The sequence below is a fragment of the Sinohyriopsis cumingii genome, chromosome 18 (assembly GCF_028554795.1).
Source record: "Sinohyriopsis cumingii isolate HCF-2022 chromosome 18, ASM2855479v2, whole genome shotgun sequence".
NCBI classification, from domain to species: Eukaryota; Metazoa; Mollusca; class Bivalvia; order Unionida; family Unionidae; genus Sinohyriopsis; species Sinohyriopsis cumingii.
The window spans coordinates 4748181-4767700 of record NC_142978.1 but is presented as its reverse complement, the minus strand read 5'-3'; the positions used below and the strand labels follow the sequence as shown (position 1 = coordinate 4767700).

Here is a 19520-nt window from a genome sequence, read left to right as displayed (position 1 = left end):
CAGCCAACCCACTGATAAACATGTTACGTTTTAGACTGGTTTCTTTCTCGACCTGATGATAATATTCTACGTCTTCATTGGTGTCCGGGGGGCCCCGAGTGGCCGAGTGGTCTAAAGCGCTCTCCGTTACGGATCACTGCCATATCAGCTCTGTCTGCGTAGGTTCGAATCTCGGATTCGGCCAATGTGGGTATGTGAGAAAGCTTGCCAGTAGCTTCTCGAGGGTCGGTGGTTCTTTCCGGGGTTTTCCCAGGTTATTCCTCCACTATTAATACTGGCCGCCATGTATAGCCTATCGTGTTCTGAAAAATGGCGTTAAACCCTACAACAACAACAATAACAATCATTGGTGTCCCACGAACTTTCATCAGATCATCTCTGCATCAGTTGACATCTCATAGTATCAGTCCCCAACCCTCCATCTCTGTATCATACGCCAGCTAACCGTATTAGTCACCAACCCTTCATCTGTGTCATATGCCATCTCACCGTATCAGTCCCGATCCCTTCATCTGTGACTGCTCCGGTGGCCTAGTGGTTAGAGCGTCCGCCTCGGATGCGGGAGGTCGTGGGTTCTATCCCCGGTCGAGTCATACCAAAGACTTACAAAAATGGTACTAACAGCTGCCTCGCTTGGCGCTCAGCATTAAGAGGTTAGTGTTAGGACTGGTCGGCCTGGTGTCAGGATAATGTGACTGGGTGGGACATCATGCTACATGTCTGCGGCATGATGTCCCAGTGCTTAGCATCACTATAAACTGCCACATTGCAGACATCGTAGCGATATAACTGAAAAATTATTAAAGCTTCGTTAAAAATCCGAATCACATCACAACACATACATACATACATACATACATGCATACATACATACATACATACATACATACATACATACATAGAATAGAGATGCAGCAAGTCAGAGAAATACAAATTCCGTTTTCAAGGCGAACAATAAGAAGAATTATAATACCAAACATAAACAAAATATGCATTACATATTTTTATGAGTCCGTGTGAAATTAAAATTAAACGGCCTAGTAACAAAAATTGCAAGAAAAAGGCAGATCTTATTACTTTCCTCCAAATCAAGTATTCCAAATTAGACAAAAATTCAACGATTTACACTTTAATGTGTGGGGTAGAGTTGGCACAATTTAAAATTTCAATGAAGAAATGTAAATAAAAACAAATTGGTTTTGTTCCGGTTTCGTACCAATTCGTTTTCGTTCGTTTCGGTAATTCGGCATAATGGAAACACTCTTCCTTGTTGAAGATAGGAAAACACATAATGGCGGATGAAAGCAAAGTGGTCGTGGCTGATCTGCAAAAACTCAAAGTATTGTATTAAACTTATTGTAGATTTTTACCCTCGCTTAATACCATAGCTTTAAATGCATATTTATTTACAATATAGAGAATGTTTGCATTGTTACGATTCTTGTTTTACTGTGTATATTGCCGTCTCGTACTGCAGCTTCAGACCACGGCGTGGGTTAATCCCGTACAGTGCAGGTTTCGATTCGGGGGTTTATTATTTGTTGGGTTCTTCACCCTAGTCGAAATTCCTTTGCAGTTTCTAAAGAGGATATTCGAAAAAAATTATTTGGCCAGGTTAGCTTTGGAGCTTATTTCATCGTTGATATGAAAATATGTATAGTAAAAGTCGTACAGGTCATGTTAGCAACGATGTCGTAGCCTCAGCTTGATTTGTTGTGGTTGAGGCTACGAACTGATCACATATCATGTAATGGAGCAAAAAAAAAAAATCATCACTAAAGTCAGAAAAACAAACAGTATAGAAATCTACTACATAAGTATAATCATGTTGCGAAAGAAGTTTGGCTTATTTTGAATTTATTAAGCCCTTACACGATAAAGTAAATTCGCATGGTTACACTAACCTCATCTTGTCCGCCATGACAGATAACGCGAGACTCACCGTTACCCCTTTTCTATGTAAAGCTTGCCAGATCATATTTGGATATTCTACGCTATATTATTATCAATCATTAGGCTAAAATCACACCCGGCTTGCTCCATTGACATGTATATGCTCATGTTAGTACCCTGTCCACGAGGTAGGAGTAAGGGTACTAATATTAATACTAAGGTCATGTATGAGCGTTTAATCATATTAAATTATAGTACAGGTCACATAGGTAATGTAGGCGATCAACACCAACTATTTCAATAATGGGTGTCATTTTTTAGAATGTGATTCTTCTTATCTTTAAGTGGCAAGTATTCACTTCATTTGGATTCTGTTTCATCTACATTCCTTTGGAAGATCTCTGGTGGCCTTGTGGTTAGAATGTCTGCCTCGTATGCAGGAGGTCATGGGTTCGATACCCGGTCGAGTCATATCAAAGACTTATAAAAATGGTACTAACAGCTGCCTTGCTTTGCACTGAGCATTAAGAAGTTAGTGTTAGGACTGGTCGGCCTGTTGTCATGATAATGTGACTGGGTGGGATATCATGCTACATGTCTGTGGCATGATGCCCTAGTGCTAGACAGCACTATAAACTGCCACACGGTTGACATCTTAAAGATATGACTGAAAAATTTTTAAAGCTATGTTAAAAAATAGAAATCACACACATCCTTTGGAAGATCATTATTTAGATGCCCCCCAAAAAGTGCATACATCAAAATCAAAATAAGTACATTTTTGTACGAAATGAATCTAAAGGTGTGATCCAGAACAATGTGGATTGAATGTCGCATTCTGTAATGTCACAATGAAAACTATGAATATTGATCTACCCATTATTGTTAAAAAGTTGTTGCCAAAAAATTCGCCAGTCTTAATATTTTGCTGCCAATTTTTTTTAAAATGTTGCCAGAACAAGTAGTGAATAATTTTCCAAGTTTATTAACGTAATAGTCAATTAAAAGCCTATTAACGTAATAGGTAATGAAAATGTGAAAAGATGGGATAGTTATTACTTTATTAACAACAAGCAATACAGCTGTAATATTACAAAATAAATCATTACATGACTTTTAACCGCTCCGGTGGCCTAGTGGTTAGAGAGTCCGCCTCAGATGTGGGAGGTTGTGGGTTCGATCCCCGGCCAAGTCATACCAAAGACTTACAAAAATGGTACTAACAGCTGCCTCACTTGGTGCTCAGCATTAAGAGGTTAGTGTTAGGACTGGTCAGCCTGGTGTCAGGATAATGTGACTGGGTGGACATCATGCTACATGTCCGCGGCATGTTGCCCCAATGCTAGATATCACTATAAACTGTCACACTGCAGACATCGTAGCAATATGACTGAAAAATTGTTAAAGCTACGTTAAAAATCAAAATCACACACACACACCCCCTTATACAAGCAATACAGCTATGATATTACAAAATAAATCGTTACATGACTGTTTTGCACTATTAAAATGTTATAGAATGTCACATGATAATCCATCACAATTTTAGGGCTGCCCACTTGTTGAATGCATACGATGTGTGCATATCTACTTTAAGGTCTGAGAGTTGGGTGGTGCCCTGAAATGGAAATAATCATTAATTTTTTATACCATAGATATTTCATTTATAATTATACATGTTCTGATTATATATATGTGTGTGTATATATATATAATTAGCAAGAAGTTGGCATTAATGCAGCAATCACAATGTACTAAAGATGTAACATCACAATAAATATTTTACATGTTTTTCCCCATATTACTGTCATTTTAATCCATAGAATATTACAGCTAACAAACTATAATATAAGATTCTCAATACCTGTGTGATAACAACTGGTGCAGCTTTGGAACAATTGTGGTGGTAGTAATCCACAAAGAAAGTGTTCATTATGGCACTGATAATGGCATTTTTACTAATAGCAGCGATCTTAGCTACTTCCATGGCTTTTGCATCCTGAATCACCGTTAGTGCATAGGTATGACTGTTGTCAACTGGAAAAAAAATGCATTATCAAATGTAAAATATCTACTTTCCTGACATCTACTGTATCTCACTCATTTTTTTAAATAGAAACATTGGATAGTAATCAAATCTATATTGTGTATAGTATTTTCCAAATAATAGTTTTGTAAGGAACTTTAGTTAATGTCATGTTAATTATAAAAACCTATGATCATACTTTGCAATGTAAGATAAGTGACATATAATACGACCGTCGATTTCATGCATTCAGTGAGTAAATGCCGCCACCACCCACCCCCATCGCCCGGCTAGCTTCACAAAGTACATCTCCGTCAATCAGGAATTTCTGAAATTTATTTTTTCCATGCTTTACATGCTTTGCTTATAGTGAATTGCTTCCTAAATCCCAAGAATCATCAGTGAATGCTGTAGAATTTTTCTCGACAAGCAAAATATGGTCTCCATTCCCACCAATGAAACTTACATGAGTCAACACCTGGCATTAATGTACCGTACATCTAAGCATAAATTCACACCCCTTTTAGATATAACAAAAAAGGGCATGGTTTATTTGTCAATCAATTGCATGTGCTTTCACTCGCTGTAGAACGGGGTTTCTTTGAAGTATGTCATATAGGCTTAAGTCTGACCTTCAGCTATTGCATAGAATATGAAATGGGGATACATGGGGGGGGGGCAAATAAGGCACTCCACAGAGAGAAAAACGTGTCCTTTTTGAAAATTTCATGTGTATTGGAAAAAATCTGAGAATTTAGTGAAAATGATGCTTAAATATGCTGCAAAAAACATTGGTATGTCCCAATCTGCCTTTTTCGGATTCAATATCCCAACTTGGCTTTTGAAAAGATCTATTTTTTGGATGACACATTAGAATAACTGTACTATATGGTATGGTAAATTTATTCAATGACTGAAGTCTTATGAAATTAATTCTTTTTGTACATTTGAAACTTAAACACAGAAGGGGCCTTTTTCGTTCGTTGCAACATATTCGGATTTCTTGCAACTATTGGAATTGATTTGGACTTTATATGCTATTTATGTATTGCTTGTTGATGAGAACTTGAACAAAGATCTGCTGGAAAAACAAATGTATTCATACAAATATGTGATAGAGACACTTTCTCCTCACACTTCTAGGGGTATGCTACAACCAGTTTAACTCTTTATTTAAGGACATGTGACACACAAACCTTGCTCAGCTTTCAATGGATGCATCCAGATGTAAACTGGCATGTGCATGAAATCAGAGATTGAAAAGCAGACAAGCATACAATTTCTTCAAACAGGCAGTTGTTGGCTGCAATATTTAATTCTTTATTGTTCTTGTCTTTGTTTCTTGTATTTCAATTAGTGACTGAAGTAGAACACTTGATACCATGAGCAGTCATTGAAAACTGATCATTGAAAAGTCTCTTAATTTTAGTTCTTCTTTGTATTATGTACCCTGCTTGAAAATCTTGCTATTGCTTGTCTTGAAAATATTGTTATATATATTCCACTGTTCAGTGCTTATCGTACCTCCTTAATGAAAACAGTGCCAGTCATACATCTAAATGGACGATCATTATGACATTGTTTTTTTTAACCATTTTCTAATGATGACTACTTTGTCAGTAATGACAATGGTGCCACAGCAGCTAATTTGAAAATCTTATCACTGAAGAATATTAGAGACAGTTTAACACTCAACAGTTAAAAGGAAAAATTGGTCTGATCTTGAATTCCTGGAAATTTGTTTTGCCCAGTATAGTCTCAGTCCCTTCAAGGGAATCTTGTTTGTCTATAATATAATAATAACTGCTACTTCAGTGTAATATAGACTATGACACTACTGTGATTATAGAAATGTACATTGACTCATTAAAATGGGTCAGCAAAATCTGGGAAATGGACTTGCTGTGAAAATGACACTACTGCTAATAAAAGACAAAAGTCAGAGCACAAGTGAAGATAAAAAAGAGAGCTTGAACTCAGAATTATGTTGGAAGCTATAACAACCCCCATGAAGGACGAGATTATTAATGGTAGCAAAACTACAAGTATGACAACTTAGAGACCTAAGTGGGAGAAGCAGTTTGAAAAGTGGAATTACTTGACACATTAAATAGCAGAGAAAACCATAAATAAGCAGTCTATTTCTTCCTATCATAAAAGAAATGCCCACTATCTTGGATGAATCACATATTTTTCCTTTAGCAGCATTTGAACCTGTCTCTATGGATTTAGTACGTACAATCCTGATGAAGAGTGCACCAAAGTCATGTGAACTTGATCCAATTCCAACATCACTGCTGCTTGAGTGCTTAAATCCAGTATTGCCTTGACTGACTGATGTTATTAATACCTCTCTATCATCCGGGGAATTCCCATCATTTTTCAAAACTGCCATTGTAAGACTTCTGCTGAAGAAACAAACACTTGACCATAATGATTTAAAGAACTACCGCCCAGTTTCTAATCTCCCATTCATATAACAAATCTTAGAAAAGGTTGTTCTATCCCAACTTGTATCTCATCTGAATTCAAACAGTCTTTTTAGCAATGTACAATCTGCATATCGCCCTTGCCACAGTACTGAAACTACTCTTCTAAAAGTAGTTAATGACATTCTCTCTGCTTTGGATAGCGGAAAGATTACAGTCATCACCCTCCTTGATTTGTCTGCAGCATTTGACACAATAGACCATGATATATTATTTCACCGTCTCCAGCATGTATTTGGCATTCATGATACAGCCTTACTGTGGTTCAAGTCCTACTTGGTCAACAGGACACAAATTGTATCTGCAAATTGAATTCACTCCTGCCCAGTTAATCTATGTTGTGGTGTTCCACAGGGATCTGTTCTTGGACTTGTTCTCTTCATTCTATGCACTCTTAAGTGTCATAGATCATCATCCATTGTCTCGCCATTGTACATTGACGACACCCAAATATACAAATCTAGCCACCCAACTGAAGTTGATACTACCATCCAAGGTGTAGAGAGGTGCATATCTGATGTGAAATCATGGATGACATGTAACAAGCTACAGATGAATGATGATAAAACTGAGGCCATTCTGATCACAACACAAAGGCTTTTTCAGTCTCATCCTTTACCTCAAACAATAAATATGAGTAACACAATCATTAAATTCATACAATCAGTACGAAACCTAGGTGTCACTCTGGACAGTACTCGGACATTGCACCAACATGTCATGAACATGTGCAAGGCTGCGTATCTTGAGCTAAGACACGTCAGCTCCAATCAAAAATATCTTTTGTTTGATGTCGCTGACACTTTGTGTTCATTAGTACTTTCAAGACTGGACTATTGTAACTCGACTCTGTCTGGTTCATCTCAGTGTCTACTTAGAAACTTCAAAACAGAGCTGTTGGGATCATACTTAGAGTACCACGATCAGAGCACACCTCCCAGTTGCTCTGTACCCTACACTGGCTATCCATTCGATCCAAAATCAAAATTTGTTCTCTGCGCTAGGTTTCATGTACGGACTCCAGTCCAGCAATCCTATCCGACCTCACCCATGTTTACACACCAGCAAGAAACTTACGCTCCTCTTCTGACAATTGTATACTCATCATTCCCACTATGAAAACGAAGTCATATGGACAATATTCTTTTGCATACCAGGGCCCAGCAACGTGGAATGAATTGCCCATTGAACTTAGACACAAAGACACAGTGATCCCATTCAAGAGGGCTCTTAAAACTAACTTATTTTGACTGCAAGAACAAACTTAAAGACCTAATAATGTTCCCTACCTCAAATATTTTCAGCATGTTTTTTATGTTTGTTTTTAATTTCAAGGTGTTTGTTTTGTGTAATAATATTTTGTGTTGTTTTTTTAATGTTATATGTGTTTTCTTATGTTGTAAAGCGCTTAGAGCTTCTAAAGATTAGGTGCTATACAAAGTCATTATACCAGTAATTATTATTATATTACTAACAATTTTAGTCCTCTTTTGCTATCCAAACCAGCTCCACTGTGTCATTTGCATGTGTAAATAACAGAACCAATCCATGTTTGATTACCCTCAACAGGGATGGTCCTGGCTTTTAAAAAGCTGTCGCCAAAAAAATCGCCAACCTCAATATTTTGTCGCCAATTTTCAAAAAGTGTCGCCAGAACAAGTAGTGTACATTTTTTCAAGTGTTAATTTAGTCTATTAATGTAACAGGCAATGAAAATTACAAAAGATGGGTTAGTTAATACTCTAATTACAACAAGCATTAACAAAATGTTACAAAGTGTTACATGAAGATACGTCGCGATTTTAGGGCTGCCCACTTGTTGAACGCAGTTTCAAAGTCCAATTTTTCACATCTGTACATGCTGATTCTCATTAAATTCTCGAGAGATGAGATGCAGAGTTTATTTCTGATGTCAGTTTTTATGAGGTTCGTCTTACTGAATCCACATTCACAGTCTACAGTGCTGGCAGGTGACACCAGTAGTCTCTCAGCAGCCCCCCCTACACCATTATGGCTAACTTCACAAAGCTTGTAGTGAATTGCTTCCTAAATCCCAAGAATGATCACTGAATGCTGTATAAATTTTCTCGACAAACAAAATAGGATCTCCATTCCCACGAATGAAACTTACATGAGTCAACACTTGGCAATATTGGACCGTATATATAAGCATAAATTCACACCCTATTTAGGTATTCTTTCACTCCTGTATTTTGAGAAATAAATAATTATTATTAATTATGCAAAACTGTTTTCTTTTTTGCTATTTTTTGTTGCGGAGTTTAAGTCTCTGCAGCCGTAACACGGGATTGATGGCAAAAGGAAAAGATCAATGAGTAAAATGCTGCACTGGCGACAGATATAATGTGATTGAGATTTTTTCCATTTGCTTTGTATATATACGCAGGAGTCGGTACTTCAAAGGTTATCAGTTTTCTATGAAGGTTCAACAAAACTATTGTATTGGTATATGTAAAAAAAAACAAAAAAAACCAAAAACAGAAGGATTAGCCATTCAATTAATTGTATCTGTTCTATTCGCGTCTTCAGAAGTCGGTCAGTTGTAGGTATAGTGCGGTAGCATGATTGACTGTATCACAGCATACATTACTCAGCCCAGATGTCAGCATAAGCAGATTATGATGTAACAATGCACTGTAAAGATGGGGTTGTCAATAAGAACAAAGGATCGTTTGTGTAACAGATTGATTCCAATGCATTGCTTAGTCAAGTTTGTGGCTTCCTTTCGTTCTGGCTTTAAATTTATTCAGTCCAAATCCATGATTGTATGTACAAATTAAATAACCAAAGTCTGTCACCAAAAAAATCGCCAGATGGGATATTTTTGTCGCCAATAAGGAAAAAAAATCGCAATTTGCGACATTGGCGAAGCCCAGGACGATCCCTGCCTCAAGACCAGTTAAAAGTAACAATTAAAGATAGGATGAAGATTAAATAAATGTCTAAATATTCAATCCATATATTGGTTTTAAAGAGAAACCTTCCAGTGGAAGATTGATAGAAGTTTTCTAGAAACAAGTTTATTTGGAACATCTTGGTTCAGTACTAGAGGTTAATAAGAGATCAATGAAAGCAAATCAGCTGGCCTCAAATGACAAAGTTTATGACCTTCAAGTTTAAAATATAATTTTGTCCAAATGACTAATTTCTTCTTAGTTTGATTTCTTTCATCTAGGCAAATATTTTAATTCAGTTCCGGAGTTTTTTATGGGAAAGGAGTAACAAGGTTCAGAGAATTTAATATAAGAAAGGAAAAATAAGATTATTATGAAGATTATATTACATTGTAATTTGACTGGTACTGTTTATTCATTATTTAGGTAGCAGAATTGAAACAGATGTTGAAAGAAAGAGGTCTGTCACAGACTGGAACAAAGAACGAGCTTATTGAGAGGCTGACAAAAGACCAAGATGAAAGTGGTTAGTGGTCTCATAATTACTACGTCATCTTATTTACATACATTACAGAGGAAAGGAAGGCAATATTCATGTATAAAATATATTTAAGGGTAAGAATAATGGAGAAAATAATTTATATTTAAATTAATTGTCTGCTTCTCTGGCGCAGTTTACTTCCACTGCTCCGAGCTTTTTACTTTTTGTTAGTCCAAAATTAGTGACTGCATTACCTACCTTGACATTGACTATTTGTTAAGTGTGACATCGTTGTGGAATAATGTGAACATTCTTTCATAAACAATACATTTTTTTTATTCTATGTGGATTGTCATTGTTAACTGGGATCTTTTTTAAGCACCTTATCTTTGCTAACAGACATTCACACTTTCCCCATTAATTGCTTCATTCTATGTCTTTTTAATTATTTAGACTTATTTTATTATTTGCAGATTCTCCAGTGGAAGAGAATGTATCAGTCCCAACAAGTGTTAAGGTAATAGGACATGTGCCTGTAGTTGGAAAGTTAAAGATTTTGAAACAATCAGCTGTTACTTATTACTGTATACATAAATATACACCTATGTTGATACATAGGACTATATTTGTGAAATTTGCTTCATGTTTGTATGCCCCACCACTGATTTGGTATAGGCATGTAGTGTTAACTTATCCATCTAGCCATTTTAGTTTTTGTCTTGGTCTGTTTCAGGCATTCAGAGAGATATTTCTTCTGTGCACAGATTGTTTTTAGTTTTTAATAATTCATGCCAGATTAAACATTAACTCCATCCTACCAGGGCATATTATAATGCCCTCCATCCGTCCATAACTCTTTCCTCTCAGTTGCTTGATGGAAACTTGCCGAACTTGAAACACAGATTGCCCATACGGTAGCCATCTCTCAGAGAGGTATCATTTTTGGGCCTTTCCCTTGCAGCCCCCCTCAGGGGGTCAGATCAGGTATATGAAAAAAATTATTTGACCAGATGTTACACGTAGTAGCAGGGGGAAACATACACTCTGTACCTTGTGATTGACATGTAATTGATTGACATTTTCAAAAGTATATAAATTCAAATATTCATGCATATCTCAGATAAGTAATGTTGAAAAGACTGGAATAAGACTTTATTGAAACTTATCAGAAATGTAGAAAGCATGCTCATGCCCTTGTGAACATGTACAAGAAATCTCTGAAAAAATAATTCCATGAAATAGAAGGGCTAAAAACTTAAGCTTTTATCCTGTTTTGACAAGGTAATTTGCATTTTTCTACTTTATAGAGAAAAAAATCAATTATTGTGGCATTTGTTAAATTGTTTTAAGTTTATTCTGATTTAAAACTTAGGATGTCACAAAGGACTCTGCAGATGCAAAATGTATGTATTGCTTTTGACCACTTGATATAAGATACTGTTTGATTTGTCATCATAGACCAAGAAAGCTTATTGAATTGCCTGCTGTCCGTCTCTTTCCATTTGCACAATTGTACAAGTTTGTTATTGCAACTCCACCTAAATTACCATGAAATTTTACACACATTCATTACAATGTCTAGTTGGTTGTACATATAAACGGTGCCACTTGGGCATCCAGTATGGCCACCACAGTGGCCAGCTTTCAAATCTTGTTTTTGCTGCTCCTCCTCAGTGTATGGTCATATAAGCATGGTTTTTTTCCTAAAAGCATTATTATCTTATGTTGGTTGAAAAGGAAAATAGTGCCAATCTGATGTCTGATATGACTACTATTGCAGCCATTGTGAAAATCTTAATATTTCTGTTCCACCTGAATAGGAAGTCATATTGACATGGGTTTTCATGAAAAGACTTTTTATGATGTCTAACTAACTGAACCCAAATGAAAGTTTGCACCTCTTTTGGAGCTCCATTATGGCTGCCATCTTGTTATTCCTGCACCTCCGAAACAGAAAGTCATATCAGCAATTTCACCAGTAGATGTAATATGCTGTCTTGTTTGCTCTAAGTGAAGAGCATAATCCACTAAGTGAAGATAGTGTATTATGCTGTCTTGTTTGCTCTAAGTGAAGATGGGGTATCATGCTGTCTTGTTTGCTCTAAGTGAAGATGGTGTATCATGCTGTCTTGTTTGCTCTAAGTGAAGATGGTGTATCATGCTGTCTTGTTTGCTCAAAGTGAAGATGGTGTATCATGCTGTCTTGTTTACTCAAAGTGAAGATGGTGTATCATGCTGTCTTGTTTGCTCAAAGTGAAGATGGTGTATCATGCTGTCTTGTTTGCTCAAAGTGAAGATGGTGTATCATGCTGTCTTGTTTGCTCAAAGTGAAGATGGCGTATCACGCTGTCTTATTTGCTCTAAGTGAAGATGGTTTATCATGCTGTCTTGTTTGCTCATAGTGAAGACTGTTTCATGCTGTGTTGTTTGCTGTAAGTGAAGACATGCTGTGTTGTTTGCTGTAAGTGAAGATAATGTATTATGCTGTCTTGTTTGCTCTAAGTGAAGATAATGTATTATTCTGTCGATAGTGTATTATGCTGTGTTGTTTGCTGTAAGTGAAGATAGTGTATTATGCTGTCTTGTTTTCTCAAAGTGAAGACAGTGTATTATGCTGTCTTGTTTGCTCATAGTGAAGATAGAACTGACTGCAAAATCTTGAGAATCTTATTATTGCTCTTAGATGGATGGTCATATCAGCATGGGGTTTTCACAGATGGACATCTTTTGGTGTCTAGCTGATCCACGCTGAAAATCATGCTGATCTAACAGCTGTCATGGCGGTCATCTTCAGACTTTTGTTGTAGCTACTCCTCCTGAGTGAAAAGTCATACTGTCATGGAGTTTTTCACTGGAAGACTTATTGTGGATATAGCTGCCGTGGTGGTCATGTTGAAAATACTGTTGAGTCCATCTCCTTTTAGATGGTTGATCGTGTAGGCAGGTTTTCACCAGAAGACTTCTTATGATATCTAGTACCACCATCTTGAAAATCTTATTATTGGTATGCTTAAAGAGAAGGTAATATCAGCACGGGGTTTCACCAAGACAGTTATGATATCTTGGTAGTTCTGGAAGAAAATACTGCCCATTTGGCATCCAAAATGGCTGCCACAATATCATCTTGAAAATCTGATCACCACTCTTCCAGAATTAACTTGGGGACTTTAAAAGACATTGAATGACATCTAGTTGGTCCTAAATGAAAATGCTTCTGATTTAACATACAGTTTGAAAATCTTGTTTTCACGAAACAATATTAGACATGGTTTCATGTAAATTCTTTTTGGAGGTTATAGTTCAGTCACTTGGAGGGACTTTCATTCTTTTTCATATCACTTAGGTAGTAGAGGGGTGGATGAAATGCACCCTTTTTAGTCTTTGTCCAAATAATCTATAAAGAACACTGACTGTTCATATATGAAATGGGTGGTAAAACAGCCACAACAAAGAAGGAAATAAAGAATTAGACTGAGCAGATACAGTGCACATACAGAGGCAACAATTCAGATATTGACCTACTTACCCAAGGATGATACTGGAAAAATGGTCTAAAATTTTTCATGTTTATTCTTTTATGTATTTAAATATTGGGATCTTACATGCAGCATCACTAGCCCAGCAGTGAGTTTTACTTGTTTGGGGTAGTTGGGCTTTGGAATTGTTATCCTGTCTTGCTTGCAAGCTCAAAAAAGCAAGCATGATAAAATGAGTTGAAATTATAACCGAACCTACACATGACAACTACTCATGGGACTATACAAGAGAGGTATAATATAAACATAAGTGGATTTGAAGAGATAATGAAGATTATATAGTGGGTTGGGGGGGGGGTGTGATACCATTTTTGAGCATGTCATAGGTTACATACATAATGGCCAGTATAAATAGAGGATCAGCCCACAAAAAGCCATGTAAAGACTACCAGCTCACAAGAAGCTACTGGCAAGCTTCTCACATATCCACATTGCCCAAGTCTGAGACTCAAACTCGCACTGACATAGTCGAGATGGCACTGATCGGTAAAGGTGAGAACTTTCAACCACTCTTCCACCCTGGGCCATGAAGATTAGAGACATGAATAGAAATATAGATTGATGGACAGGCAGAAAAAAAGTACAAAATTAGGTGCGTTTATTTAAATTGGTTAACCATATGGGGTTATATCTTTTTAAATAAGGGTGGTTAATTCAAATATTCACTGGTCATCATATCAAGTATATGAGGGTTCATGGGACTAAAATATAGTAGTTGCTTGTCACATTTAGGAGGTGGTTGGTTGCTATAGGCAGAAATACTCTTTAGGAAATTAGGAGAGGTGGTCAGTGTATTATGGTGGTTGCTGAACCTGCTTTGGTTGTATGTCATAGATTTAATAGCATGACTGGACAATAATTGCACAAAAGTCACTGAATCAGAATGTCATCATAACTAAGTAATTTACCACAATTTCTTATCCATTCTTTTTATTATTTTTCTTTCTGTCACTTTTCAGGTTGAAGAACCGATTAGTGATGCACCAAAACCTGCACCAGCCAAAGAGCCTGTGGTACCTGTCCAAGCAGAAAAGTATGCGCACGGAATTTGATAAATATTTATGATTCCACCTAAATTACAAGATATAAAGTTTATGTATTGACTTGCTGTAACGTTTTGTCACCATAACAGGGTCTATGCTAAAATAGAATTTTAGAGGAAAGTGACTTCTCTTCCTGTCAGAATAGGGCATTTTGTTTGGAAAATAGGGAGTAGCATTGTCATAATGCAGCATGTTAAAAATAGTCACTTAAAACAGTAATTTTGCTTGATCTTTGAGCCAATTACCATAAAACAAGACACATAATCACTAAACTTTATCAAAATATTTTTACAAAATTAGTTTTATTCTTGACAAATTGTGGCATAATTTCATTTCTGCCAAAAAAATTACTGTGGAAATAGGTTACAATTTAAACACAGGTGACATATACCAGGGTTTAAGCCCTCTCATCCTGCTTGTACTGGATGGCATAGCATTGTTTATCTTTACTTGCATGAGTCTGTATACCTCAACGTAGCTATCCCGATGGCTATCATTTCCTTATGATTGGATTACAAATATATGGAATTGCAGATTTAAACATAATTGCAGATATAATTAATCATTACTTTGACACAAATGTTGTTCAGGTGGCATTATTAAACTACTTTACATTGCTCTTCAAACATAAAAATACATGAGTTGATACTATGGCCACATTCCCTTTTTATGGCCATAATCTCTTGTCACCAACAAAATTGTGTTCAGAAGTATCCCTTTAGGATAGTTTTTCCAGTGGCAATCATTTTATTGCGGAAAGTTTCAAATTTACCCATAATGAGCAGGCACATTGATATTTACAGATGGAAATCTCAGGAATATTTGTTAAGTTTCAAAATTCAGGACATAATATTTTGTCCAGCATGCAGATAAAGTTTGTAACTTTTATTAATACAAAGAGGTATGTAATCCATTTATCCTTAATGTAATGTAATCCAATTATCCTTAATGTAATGTAATCCAATTATCCTTAATGTAATGTAATCCAATTATCCTTAATGTAACGTAATCCAATTATCCTTAAAGCTGTGTGTCAGATTCTGTCACCATGATAATTACAGACTATTATTACCACTGATAATTATCATGATGACAAAATCCAATGGCTGTGAAACATAGTATTGTTCAGCTAAAGTCAGCATGAGGTCTTGCCAATATAGGAAGGGTTAGCCATCATTGTTTCTTTGTTTGATTACATGATGTATATAATAGGATACCAGACAAAAACCAGTCAATCACATGACAAATTCACATTCCTGGTAAACACTGAGTATTTTGTGTAATGGCTAAGCAGACACTGGAGTTTACCGTAATACAACTTAATTTGAAAGTGGTATGGTTGCCAGTGAGGGAGTAAGGTGTAGCAATAAGTACAAAATGTCAGCTGACATTCTCAGTTCATAAGGAAGCTGGAAGCAATTGAATTAAAAAAAGAGTAGAGGAGTCCTATGATCATGGCTGAGAATTTTTATGTAAGAAAGAATGAAATAATAGGATGTCAACAGATCCATTTTGCTGCAGTGTGAAATTGAAATGGATGGAGGTAGCTAAGATATTGGTAGCCTTGACTTGGACAGAGAATGATAGTTAGTCAGACATTTGTAACTTGATTTTATTGACAAGATTTTTAAATGGGTTTCTACTGCAATTAATGAATATTCATAATTATCTTGTATAACATTAATATAAGTTTTTTCACATTAATTCCATAACTTATGTATGATTTTCATATGAAAATATTAATGTATTTTAAGTTAGTTACTCCTTTCTTTTGAATTATCCATATCATGAGCCTATTCTGGAAGGCACTTAAAGTAGGGAGCAGTCACCCATGGATGCAATTTATAATCTTGTATCGCTTTTATATGAACTCTTTGAATAATCAGAGTGCCCTTGCATATTCTTTTGTGAAAACTGCCTTCCCAGGGAACCATTTATGTTTAAATGGAATAGCCCTAAGGTCACGTTCCTGCAGCTGAAGGGGTGGCCTTATAAGAGGGGTCCACATGAAAGTTATACCAACCAAAGATACAAGAAGTAAAAGTCTGCTTTGTTGTATATCCTTCAAAACAAAATTGGCCCCTGCCTCCATCCTCTCACATATGCAGTTGTATCTGTGCTGTGGATGATTAAGATAAACTCCATTGTCCAGTTAGAACTTTACAATTCTATCAGAATCAGAAGAAAAAGAAAGAGCTGTAACAGTGTTTATTTCCCTGTAAAAGGTACTTCTGATTTTTCATCAGCTACCATCTCAAGGTGAATTGTTTGTTGTTGTTGTTGTGGGGTTTAACGCCATTTTTCAGCACGTGATAGGCTATACATGGCGGCCAGTATTAATGGTGGAGGAAGAACCCGGGAAAACGCCGGAAAGAACCACTGACCCACGAGAAGCTACTGGCAAGCTTTCTCACATACCCACATTGGCTGAATCCTAGACTTGAACCGACGCAGACAGAGTGAATTGTTTGAACTATTAAAAGAGCTTATTGATCTCTCACTGAGAGAGATCTTTCTTTGATATAAAAAAAACCAAGTACATGGTTTCAGGGCTATAGCTGCATCATGTGCTTTGTAGAATCATTCCTCTTTTGGATGTTATGAAAGCAACCTTCTGGCATTCTCACTCCACTTGCGCTTCACTACAGTTTAGGTCAGTGGTATACCAGAGCGAGGGTATTTATGCTTTGGGTCCAGTTGTATCAGCCTGACACGTTTGTCAAACCATCGTCAATAGTGCAATAACAGCAGGTAATATAATACTATATTAAAAATTTAATTTGGCATGGGTAAGGCCAATTTGAATTGTGTAATATTAACCATCTATTAGATTTACAACTCCTGTGTACAGATTGGAAGAGGGAATTGTGTCCTTGGACTGGGGATTAGTGCCAGGGAAAGATAAAGTAATGGAATAATATTGGGTAAGTATTACATAACTAAAATTTCAGTACCCCCCCCCCAAAAAAAAAAACAAAAACAAAACACCACCAAACCATTCTCTGGATATATATTAGAAAAAAATACCTTAAATGATGCTATCTAATTCACCTTGGGTTTTTCCCCCAGATATTTTATAATCCATTTAACCAAACTTGTGACCATAATGTGACTAGAATCTTAGCATGTGGGTACATCTTGACATCTGAGGCTAGTAAGATGAGTTTCTTCAGTGATATCAGGTTATAGGTTAAAGTCCATAGCAAAGACATATCTTGCACTTGCAGGTATCTTGTGAACATGTTAACTCAGACATGTAAGAATATATTTTTGGTCCCTACCTTGGTGAGTTGTAGTTTCTCCAGAATATCAGATGGTTTGAGTGCTTGGAAGCTAAACTGAAAAAGGACAGAAGAAAATGACTTATCTTAGATTTCTGGAAGGTCAGAATCTCTTTTTTAAATGAGTTGATTATCATCATGTAAAGATAAAATCCTAGAGATTGAAGGCCAGTAAGGTTAAGTGTCCAGGTCTCAGGACAATTGCTCAGTTTGTGGGTTGATTGTGGCTTAAAGAATGTTTGATCTGGCAGTATGTTATTACCGTGGCTAACATGTCAGACATTCCAGAGAATTTTACTTTGGGCATGTAAAATATTGTCAAGAATTCTGAGGTCAAAAATAAAGGTCACATTGATGAAGTTTTCAAAGAAACAACTGTTATGAAGTGTCTATGGATAGACATCAGATTTTGAACCATATTCATCATGGAGCAGTCTTGGGGACAACAGGTTGATGGATCAAAGCTTAAGGTCACAAGTGAATTGTTTTGAGTTTTAGGTCAAGTTATTGAAAGTTTTATAATGCAGGTATACATTCATTAGCAGATTTTGCACATAATTTAAACAGGATATGAAACATTCTCAGTTGTTGATGCTCAAATGATCAAAATTCAAGGTCACATTGTGGTTTGATACCTTTGTTTTTAAGGCAATATTGGGCATTGTTGCTTGAAAGATAATAAATTAACTTTTTTTTATACAGAGAACCAGTGAAAGTGGCAGGCCCAGCTGTCATAGCTAAGATAACTACAGACATCAAGCCTGTTTCCATTAGCAGTATGTCAGTAGAGGAGGTAACAGACTACCAGTAGAGTGATGTCTATTCATTAGTGTTACGTATATCTGATTTAATATATATTTATTTTAATTTAATTTGTTGGTTTTTCAGTTTAAAATTCTTACATGCTATTGTAATGTAAATTTATTCACTGGAGATGATATTTTTCCAGAAAATTGGTTGACCTTAATCATTCTTTCATAAACACCAGGTGTTGGCCTGGAATCTGATCTTGATTCAAAATTAGTAAACAAAGTTCTATTTTTGTTTTAAAATGATTGGTTGTTGTCATGGTCATGATGGGGCTTTGGGTTTAACATGTAAACAACTTTTTTAAAAATTTTATTTTGTGAATAAAATCATTGGTCTAATCAAGGCCATATTCTGTGTACATGACATATACACGATCACGTGACCCCCCCCCCCTTTGATTTTGCAATTCTGGTTTTTCCATAACTACGCATTTGTTAGTTTTAATAGAGATGTGTAGAGAGAGATTTTGCACTTTTTAGGCTTTTACACTTGGTATCAAGTTTTTTTTTTTGTAGCCAGATCTTGAGTTATAATTTTCTTCATATCAGTTGGATTTCAAAAGGATTAATTCTTTATTCTCTGGAAATAATTTGAGGAGTGCTTATACAGAAATATTGGAATGACATTGCTTACAAATTTAATTTGGATTTCCAACACCAGAGTGCCATTATTTGGATTTCTACAAGGAACTGTTGATAAGCATAGTACTACTGCATACGTCATCGTCATCCATCTTGGATTTTCCAGCATGATTTGAACTTGAATTAAGTAGAACATTTTATTATTAGGACTTTTGCAATTTAATTCGTGGATTATTTTTGGATTTGAATCTTGAAACCATAAGTTCTTATTTTATCATTTTTACAGAATGTTTCCAGGGAAATAAAATATTTGTTAAATTTTAAAAAGCCTCTTGTTTTCACTCTTTCTGTGTGACTTTATTCGAGCCTAAACACTTAACAATTAGCTTAGCAATTTGTATAAAGTTCAGGTTTTTTTTAAAATTATTAACTGATGTGAATGGATAGAGGAATAAAGTATATGCA

At 35.9% G+C, this 19520-nt stretch overlaps 1 protein-coding gene across 1 annotated transcript in view; it reads left to right on the top strand.

Annotated features, from left to right (window-relative positions):
* The first annotated feature begins 1266 nt into the window (after window positions 1–1266).
* The window catches only part of LOC149775990 (uncharacterized), a 43983-nt gene continuing 25729 nt past the window's right edge, over window positions 1267–19520 (top strand). The window contains exons 1-5 of the mRNA XM_089941210.1: window positions 1267–1339; window positions 9750–9849; window positions 10278–10321; window positions 14300–14373; window positions 18367–18457. Of these exons, the coding sequence (XP_089797336.1) occupies window positions 1292–1339; window positions 9750–9849; window positions 10278–10321; window positions 14300–14373; window positions 18367–18457 (357 nt within the window). The 5' untranslated portion in view covers window positions 1267–1291. The remainder of the gene's footprint in view (window positions 1340–9749; window positions 9850–10277; window positions 10322–14299; window positions 14374–18366; window positions 18458–19520) is intronic.